At 34.7% G+C, this 10,241-nt stretch overlaps 2 protein-coding genes across 2 annotated transcripts; both read right to left on the reverse strand.

Annotated features, from left to right (window-relative positions):
* Nucleotides 1–223: 223 nt before the first annotated feature.
* LOC111028538 lies at nucleotides 224–1,543 on the reverse strand. Its single transcript, XM_022307226.1, has one exon. It carries the CDS (start codon nucleotides 1,541–1,543, stop codon nucleotides 230–232), a length of 1,314 nt encoding a protein of 437 aa, XP_022162918.1. The 3' UTR covers nucleotides 224–229.
* A 5,498-nt stretch (nucleotides 1,544–7,041) lies between these two features.
* LOC111028539 lies at nucleotides 7,042–7,845 on the reverse strand. Its single transcript, XM_022307227.1, has one exon. The coding sequence runs from the start codon at nucleotides 7,843–7,845 to the stop codon at nucleotides 7,042–7,044; it is 804 nt and encodes a 267-aa protein (XP_022162919.1).
* Nucleotides 7,846–10,241: the final 2,396 nt, after the last annotated feature.

Here is a 10,241-nt window from a genome sequence, read left to right on the forward strand (position 1 = left end):
AAAAAAAAACATTATACATATATCATATCAAATATGTTTAATCATTGAAAAAATATTAAAATTAATTGATTAATTTATATTAAATGACAATAAAATACACTATATTATAATATAGCATATAAAAATTGTAAGTAGATGGCCTACATGACCAAAATTATATAACTTTATCTACCCACAATCTCTATGGTATGACTTGTATGAGAACTGGCATGAGTTACAAGTTATGAAATTAGTGGCTTTTGGTATGCGGCACGTTGTTAGTGATGTTCGTTCCAAAACAACGAATTTTCGCTTTCTTTTTTTGTTTGATACAATTTTCCAAGTTGGAAGGACGACCAGATTGTATACGTTTAGCACCAGATGTTATTTTTCTTGTACGCCTTGCTCTGGATGTTGGCTGTGTGCCTATAAGGTTTCCACGACGAAGTCTGTTAAAAAATATATCAGGAAAATCTGATACTGTATTTATGGTACCCAATAATTTGTTGAATTGTCTAAGATTTTTTAAGACCATTAAATTCACATTAATTTGTGCCAAAGATGTTATACGGTTCATATTTACTTGAAGCTGGTCAATTTCTAAGGTGATGTTGGTCTGAATATCTGATTCATTTTGGTCACTGAATGAGAAAGTATCTGGTATTTCTGTAATAACAGTATGAAGATTCGTTGTGGTAGATGCAGAGTCATCTAAATCATTGGATTTTTCTACCATACTGGTGGTAGCATCATCTGTAGTTTCCATTGGCGTCATAAAAGAAGGATCAAAATTATTCCCGACTGCTAGATTCCCAAGAGTTATTCTATTTTCAGTTGATAAAATAGGAATGTTTTCTATTATAAAACCATTATAATGAATAGCACAGATATGCTTGCAAAACGACCCGCCGCTACCCACTGGACACTCACAGTGTTCATATCCATTATTCACTTGTACCATATATTCAACACCAACATTGGATGATGAGCTAACTAAATAACTGGTGTTGTTTACTTTAGTAACTATTAAATTTTTAGCTTTCTCTAAAAATGACTTGTAATGTAATATAGGTTTAGTCACTCTGTATGTGGCAAACTTTATTAACCTTCTCTTGTGATAGTCTTCTAGAACTTTGAAAATAAAATCGACTAGTGCGGCAGCATTGAATGCTTTACATCTTTCGAGTACAACATCTTTAAAGATTCGAATAGAAGATTCTATAACATTATTGGTATTATGGCCATGTATGAATAAATGCTTTCTATAGCACACAGCCCACTCTTCCATTCGATTCTTAAGTAACGTCATATGTTTGGCAAATAGTACATTTTTGTCTTTACATAATTCGTTCATACCTTTTAAAGCTTCAACTTCATTATAAGAAAATAAAACTGATCTAAAGTGTAACATTTTTGACTGTCTATCAGCCTTGTCTACACCATGTTTTGATTCCCAAAGCCATCTCCATAGTGCTTGACATATATGAAATGCACATAACAACAATCGTGCAGATGGAAATGCTTCTTTTAAGGCTTGTCGTTCAGCAACACTGTCATCAGTCATAATTACTGATGGATATAATTGTCCATCAAAAGCAATATTACCTAAACATTTTTTTAATAGTGTGAAAGCATGAAAATAATCATTCTTTGTTTGATGTTTATGAATAATAACACCTAATGGAATACCACCAATTTTTGATGAACCAAAGAAGAATGTAACAGTAGAATTTCCTTGGTCACAAGAACCACTTGAATCCACAAAAACAATGTTTTTGGAAAATGAACAACAGTGTGCCCTCTTCATTATTGGAGTCACAATAGCAATAGCAAAAGGATCCTCAGAAATTTCTATACGTCCACCATCTTTTTCAAACATTGATTGCTTTTCACGGAGAATATTTACAATACCATCATTGGAACGATCACCAAAGTGTGTAGTCCTAAAAAATAGAAAAAATGTATAATATAGGTAAATACTAATACTTGAGAATTTGTAAAATAATGAGACAATGAGAAATAAATTAGTAATATAAATATATTTCATAAATAGTAAGTGCCATGAGCTACAATGAACTAAAAACAAAAAACAAGTGCAGTTAATTTAAAAATAAATGATTTATTTATATATTATATTTGTTATTTCAAACAAAAACTTCATTTTTTTTTTAAAATAATATAGTTTATTTTTTGACTGTAGTCATTCAATGCTTAAGTTAGGTATAACATAGAACTATGCATACAAACATAACACAATTACCTCAGAAAATGATTTAAACTATGTCAAAAATGGTACAAACCTCCAATTTTCATACATATATTGCACTTGTCGTTCAGTTGGATTAACTTGAGCATTTGCAAGAAGTTTGATGAATTCCATTTCATCATATTCCTCATTTGAAGAGGTTAGCTGAACTTCATGATAAGATTTGGCAGCTGATGGAGTCATTCCATTATTAAAGTAGGTTATAAAGTTATCATGGATTCCATTACTGACCTTCAAAAAACTATAAGCTTCAGCATTATGAAGTTTATGAGTATGTATGAATTTAATCTAAAAAATAAAATAAAATACCAATTTTAAATACTAAAATAACTATAGAAATAATACACAAACAAATAGTACTATGTTCCAAATTAAAATTAATGTTACCTAATTAGGTATCAAACATAGACACCTAGGTACTTAATTTAATTTAGTTGTTAAATTATTATTCATTAGTCATTACCTATACTTACATATTTATTTTATGTTTGGTTAATTTTGACTTACGCTATAATTTAACATTAATGTAATCACAACAAAATTAGAGAAAAGTATGTGACATCTATAAATTTAAAAATTGGAATAGAAAAAAAAAACTGTAGCAAAAAAAATTAAAATATTAACAACTTAACCCCTTGTTAAAAAAATTGTATTAAAGGTAAAAAAAAAAACAGCATTTTGAATAAACAAATAGAGCTACATTTTTAGAACCATAAATATATATTTTAATATTAGATAGTAATAGTGTAATACAAAGCATAAAAAGTATTATCACAAAGAGACCAACATAACAGGCTTTTGGGAAATGTTAGATTAGATTTTAATCATGACTCAAATTAAAAAATACATTTCTTTTTGAAATATTTATTGGAATAAATTAGTTAATAAATATACCTACCTACATAATACTAATGTGATGTGTTTTAACATTTCTAGCACAATATTAATATTGTCAAATACAATTCAAAATATTGTGAATATTTTATAATAGTATAGATAGGTATACCATATTTAACAAAATAATATGATTTAATATACCTACTAAAGATATAAAGCCATATAGGTAGGTATCTACTTTTGTAATAGGAAATACACCTTTGTGTAATTTATACAAATCATACTTACCTACTATAAAAAAAAATAGGTATAATTTAAATCTTAATTTATATTAAAGATGAAAAAGTAAGGAAAACTTAAAATACAAGTGAAATATAAATTCGTCCGTACCTACCTGTATTTCAGTATTTAGACCAATACGTAAATGCTCATCTCTTCTTCTAGTGTGCATTGTGTCTTTTTTAATAACAATTTTAATTGCAGCTTGGCATTGTTTGTTACGGTTTCTGGTTGTGAGTATAGACATTTTTTTATTTTTAGAAGAATGTTGACAAACATAGTCTTTTCTGTATAAATAATTGGTTTTATTTGGAAAAGTACTCTTAACAATCCAATTGGTTTTTGAATTATTCGAAAATAAATTGATCCATTCATCACAAGCAAGGCTATATGATTCAGCTTTTTGGTCAATTTTTGTACGAATAATTGCACTAAATTCACTCAGATTTATAATATTACTTTGCACCATAACACATTTTGAATCAAAATCAAAGTAATTAAGATTGGACATTTTTAAACTTTTTTTTTTTTTTTTTTACATGGTATCGGTATATGGGGTGGGACAGACCTCTCTGTCACTTCACCCCCATAGACCATCGTTTATTGGAAAGCAACAAAAAACCAATTTACAAAACATTTAAAACAAAATTAGGAACAGCAATACCTAAGCAGTATGTGTGTTGGTACATAATATGTGGGGGCCTCTAACCACCCTGTTTTGGCCTTCGGCCTACAATATTTATAAACTTAACTAGAGTTTTATTAATTAATTTTTTTGACGTCTTCGTTCTTCCTCCTCTTTCTTCCTTAGCACCTCGTTTATGAATGTCGATCCTATTGCCCAGAATTCTTCGCTTTGGAGCATGTAGTTGACAAAATTGGACGGAGTGATGGTGGTCGCATATAAGGTGTTCACCCTGGACCGTCTGCTCTCCCAGGCCTCGCAAACGAATAGTGTGTGATTTGCATCATCAACTGGATGCCCACAATACCAGCAATCTGAAGAGTCCAGCTTACCAAATCTTTTGAGGTAGGCACTGAAACACCCATGCCCACTGAGAGCCTGCGTTAGGTGGAAGTCTATAACGCCGTGTTTCCTTTTCACCCATGTCTCTAGATCTCCGATTAGAGAGTACGTCCATCTTCCTTTGGAGCTGATGTTCCATCTATTTTGCCAAGCTATCAGCGTGTCTTCGGCGTGCTGGGTTCTTGGGTTTCCTCTTTGTTCGTAAATGTTACTCCTTTCATTTGCCATGAGGTCTAGTGGGGCAATGCAGGTAATGACTCCTACAGCATCACTGGATACCGTGCAATATGCCGAAGCTACCCTCAGACAAATTCTTCTTTGGATTTTCAGCAGTGTTGTCCAACCTGTTTTACTCATATCCTGCGCCCATATTGGTGCGCCGTACAGCAGGATAGAGTGCACTACGTTGCTGAGTAGCTTCCTCTTCCGCGATTTCGCAGCGCTTATATTGGGCATTATTTTAGCCAAGTTTTGCACGACCTTGCCAGCTTTTGCCGCAACTGATTTTGCATGTGCTGAAAATGACCACTTGCTGTCGAGTTGCAGCCCAAGGTATTTCAAGCTCCCACAAGAGTTCACTTGGTGACCATCGATAGTGATGCGCATGTCATTTTGCGTTCTGGTGTTGGTGATTATCATTGCTTCACATTTCTGAAGTGCTAGTTGCAGTCCTGCATTGGCAATCCAGTCCTTGACTCTATTGGCTGAGGTGGTTAGTCGTTGTTCCAGCTGGATACTGTCTCTGGCTTCGGCCACCAGGGCGACGTCGTCCGCAAATGCGAAGAACTTGACACCAGTGGGGAGTATAGTCCTCAGGAGGCCATCGTACAGCATGTTCCACAAGGTTGGCCCGAGGACCGAACCTTGCGGGACTCCGCATGTGACTTCAATCTCTGTGGTACCCTCACCTGTTTCAATTAGTAGTCTGCGGCTGTCTAGGTAACTGCTGATCATTTGTCGCAGGTAATGAGGAACATCCTTATCGTGTACTGCCTTCATGATTGCCTCCCAGGGGGCAGAATTGAACGCATTTTTAATGTCCATAGTGAGGATACCTACTTTTGACTTTGTTGTCTTGATAGTAGCCCTCAGTGTGTTCAGTGCGTCCATTGTTGATCGTCCCTTACGAAAGCCAAATTGCATATCGTCTAGGCCTCCAGTATCCTCTAAGTGGCGCCGCAAACGAGTGTCCAAAATTTTTTCAAACAGCTTCCCCAGACAGTCTAATAGGCATAGGGGCCTGTAGGAAGATGGTTCACTAAGAGGTTTGTCGCCTTTTCGTAGGAGTACCAGCTTGGCTATCTTCCATTTATGCGGGAAAATCCCCTCCGCCAAACAGGTGTTGTATACGCTCAGTAGTACGTTGGGGTTGAGGGAAACGATTACCTTCACCGCTTCGTTCGGGATACCGTCGATTCCTGGGGCTATCTTGTTCCTCAGCCGGCTTGCTGCTGATTTTAGTTCCGTAAGGTCTATTCTCCAATGGGCTTCGTCCAGCAACGGGTTTGGGTGCCCAGAAAAGGTCTCCCTTCTTGGGTGTTGTGGGAATAGTCCGTTGACGATACGCTCTATACGTCCTGTGGCGTTAAGTTCCGGAATGGGGGGCGGTCTCGACAGCTTACCCATAACTAGCTTGTAAGGTAGTCCCCAAGTGTCGTGTTCTACAAGATCACAGAGCTTCCTCCATGCGTCTTCCTTTGCCCTCTTTATAGCGTGAACTAGGCTCCTCCTCGCCATCTTCGCGTTCTCTTCTTCAGCTGTGCTATTTCTGGGTCCGGCCCGTTTTCTCTTCCTTTGGAAGACCCTGCGGAGATGGTTTGCCGTTTTTCGGAGTGTGCCGATTTCAGGGGTCCACCAGTGGACTGATTTCCTAGCTCTCTTGCCAGCTGGAGTTTCAGTACGGCAGGCGTGTATTGCTTCTGTGAGGGCCAGGACACTTTCTTCGGCTTCGTTACAGGATGCGACTTGGTTAAAACTTTCAGTGGTGACTGCAGATTCCAGTATTTTGAAATCTATTTTCAGGAATCTAGAATTCTGTGCGTCTTTTTTTGCAGCGCCAAGATGTATATCGAAAACTATATAGTAATGATCGCTGAGCGACTCTTCGTCTAACACTCTCCATCCTGTCACCTTACTGGCTAAATTGGGAGTTGCTATTGTCAGGTCTAATATACTCCCTTTGCGGAAGGTGCTGCTATTGCCCTTGTTGCAGATAACCAGCCCTAAGGCGTTTATCAGGTCGGCCAGAGCTTCTCCTCGCCGTTCACTTCTCTGCGATCCCCAGTCAGTGTGTTTGGCGTTGAAATCGCCTGTTATGATAACCTCGGTTCGCTCGCTTCTTAGGCTGTACTCAAGTCTGGTTAGGAAGTCCAAGTATTCCGGGAACGTGGAGTTGGGTGACCAGTAGCACGAATAGAGTCTTACTCCATGCGCTGAGACCCACCTAAAACCCGCTTCCCCGGTACCTTCATTATCCAGCCTTGTTCGTTTGATGCTTACGATTGCAGCTTTGCCCATTGTATCCATGTACCAGTTCGGACCTTCATCTCGGTTTGGTTCGCTTGCAAATATGAAGTCGGATGACTTCTCAGCTGCTACTTGGTGTAGCAGAGCCTGGGCTGCTTTGCAGCAGTTCAGGTTGATTTGGATGCATTTAATAATTTTTCTGGTTTTCTAGGGTACTGCTAGTTGTAGCTGTATCCCTATCCTTGGCTTTTGATTTGGGCTTATGTCCGGACAAGGCCAGTCTGTAGGCCGCACATTTACCGCTGCCCGGAAAGTGGTCAGTAGCTTCTTTAATATCCTGACAAGCCACGCATTTTGGTGGGGCAGTGCAAGTCGTCGCCTTATGTCCTTCCTTGGCGCATAGGCAGCAGGCCTCCGAGCGGTCTGGTCCTTTGCATGCTTGTCTTATATGCCCGTATCCTAGGCATCTAAAGCACTTTGTGGCTTTGGCTTTAAGCCTTACTCTGGCGTTTACCCACCCTATTTTTATGCGACCATTTTCAATGATTTTACGGGCATCCACTCCTTTCAGCCGCACAGTGGCTCTCTGTGTACCCATAAACGACTGTCGGATGTTTCTGACTTTGACTGATTTGTCATCTGCATGTAGGCCAAGCGCGCATCGAATACTATTTTCCACCTCGGCTTCCGAAGTCACGCAGTCAAGGTCTTGTATTTCAACATCTTCAAATTTCACGAGCCCGCGTACCGTCGCCCGTAGTCCCAGTTTTGATCTAAGTTGTTCCTCTAGGGCAGTTCTCTCCGTGTCCTTAGCCTTGATTTTGATCACTATTTCTCCATTTCGGCTCTCTGAGATGGAAGATATTTGCGCACCGGTCGCTTCTACATCAACATCTTTCTTCATAGACTTGAGTATGTCGGCTACTGTTTCTCCATCCCCTGGCTTGACGGCAATCGCGTCTGGGAAGGGGGAATTTTTCTTCTTCTCCATGGGTTTGTTTTTTCCCTCGGATCGTTGTTTGTTTGTGACATTTTTAAACTTAAACACTTCAAAGTTCAAACACGTAACATGAAAAATCTAACTAAGTAAGAACTTGAAGTGAGTAGTGACTAGTGACTTACTAGTTACTACAACAACAACCTGAACAACCATGAACCAATATTTTATTTATACATTTTATTTAATTATAACGACAATAACAAAGTCCAAGACATTGGAAAGTTAGGTTATCTAATTCGGCGGTAAATTTGAATTTATATCATATTTAATCAGTTATTGGCGGTAAGTACTTTTATTTTATCCATTGCAGATTAAACAGAAAAATACAGCATATTAGAAAATATTCATCCTATTTTTCATATTTTAAAATGTATATAATGTATTATATTATTGTTCATAAGAAAATTATTTTATTTAAGAATGATACAATTTTTATAGGTGTTATCGATTCCATGAATAAAAAAAAAATATTAATCCATATAGACGCAACACAGCAGATCGTAACTTACAGTCATTAATGTAAAAAAGATCGAGTTGATTTCTCAATCCCGTATGGGGGATGGGGGGATATTGTAGGGTTGTTTCGAAATAAAATAATTTAAAACGATAAAAAAATGTATTTTAACCTGACAACCAATCGTAGCTTCTTTTTTTTTTTTAATTTTATAATTTATAATATAGTGTATTTTATTGTCATTTAATATAAATTAATCAATTAATTTTAATATTTTTTCAATGATTAAACATATTTGATATGATATATGTATAATGTTTTTTTTTCATTCTTTAAAAGTAGGTATAAATTACCTATTTGGTACTCAAGACTAAATAAATAAATAATAATTTTAAATTGTAACATCAAAAATGTATTCAAACATTATAAATGGGTACCTATAATCCTAATTGTCAATGATTCTAGTGATACTATTAATAAATAATAATAATAATAATAATTTTTTAAGCTGTTGTTACAACTATATGTTTCTAATTATTTAGAATACATATTGTCTATAAATAGTAATCTAAAATAATATTACTTGTTGACCAAAACAATTTTAAAAGTGATATATTGATCTATTTTATGGTAGTATATTATAATAAATACCCTCTAAACAACTGCCAATAACTAAAAGAAACTAGTAAACTACTCCTTTTTCATGTAACCAAGTATTTTTTACTATTGAAAAATTATCATTATATGTTGATGATTCATTCTACTGTTCATACAAGTCTGTTTTTTTCTTTTTGCAAGTAAACTATAGAATAGATCTATTCTGTGTGGATATACCTTAAAAATTAATATTAATTTAAGGTGTAATATTTGAGTAGATATACTGATTTTTTTTAATGTAGGTATTTATTATTATTGAATAGGTACTTAAATATTTGAATATTGAACGATTTATCATTGCTTTGATAAATACGCACAGATATAAATAATAAACTAGATTGCTAGGTTCCCTATACTTACCATGTAAACGTTTGAAGCCACATAAGATTATCCGCCATTACTAGTAGGTCAATTGCATCTTATTACCTATGTTATAAATTTGATAACACAATTTCTCACAGATTTAGATAATAATTGCTTAATAATCATAGACCTCTAGTAAAAGGTCTATGTTAATAATTAAAACTTTTTATTTCTTAAGTCTTAACTATTTTGTCATATTAACATAATATACGTTTTATTATTTGACGATTTTTCTATGTTAATTATTTATTGTTGTCTAATTAATTTAAGCTTGTTATGATAATCTTTTGAAATATTTCTTGTTATATGTTTATACCTGTATAAACGTACAAATTAGGTAAGTGTATTATAATATTATATAGGTACTATTTAATTCCAATTTCATTATTATTTATTAATAATAATGAGATATTGAGATATAATTAATAGAATAGTTTAGTAAGTAGGTAGTAGGTATATAGGTATTTTGGCAGTTTAAAACAATGTTACATATTATTATAAAAATAAATAGTTTTACATATTGTAAAATAAAATAGTTTTTGTTTTTTGCTTGCCACCTTCATTATTGAAGAAGTTAGTTAGTATTTTGCTACAAGAGTTTAATCTTATATTTAAGTATGTGTGTGAAATTAAATTGATTAATTTAATTTTGTGTGGTCTTGTATTAATGTCTGTTACATTCCAACAATCTTTGCTTTCAGGAAAAAAAGTTAATGATAAGGCCAATGTATTTTGAACCCAAAGGATTATTTTAGTAAGTATCTATATTCTTGGACAATTATTGCTGTTTATCAGATGTGTGACAGTTATCAGCGGAAAATAATAATAATAATTTCGCGCGTAATTGAAATAGGCCAATCAGAAGCGCGGATTTAATATCGTGGCTAGTTTCGAGTAGGTATTGTTAATACGC

Source organism: Myzus persicae, unplaced genomic scaffold, assembly GCF_001856785.1.
Source record: "Myzus persicae strain clone G006 unplaced genomic scaffold, MPER_G0061.0, whole genome shotgun sequence".
Taxonomy (NCBI): Eukaryota; Metazoa; Arthropoda; class Insecta; order Hemiptera; family Aphididae; genus Myzus; species Myzus persicae.

What these genes read in the sequence shown, in the direction of transcription:
- LOC111028538 (XM_022307226.1), bottom strand. Translation starts at nt 1,543, where the DNA reads ATGACTGATGACAGTGTTGCTGAACGACAAGCCTTAAAAGAAGCATTT.
- LOC111028539 (XM_022307227.1), bottom strand. Translation starts at nt 7,845, where the DNA reads ATGGAGAAGAAGAAAAATTCCCCCTTCCCAGACGCGATTGCCGTCAAG.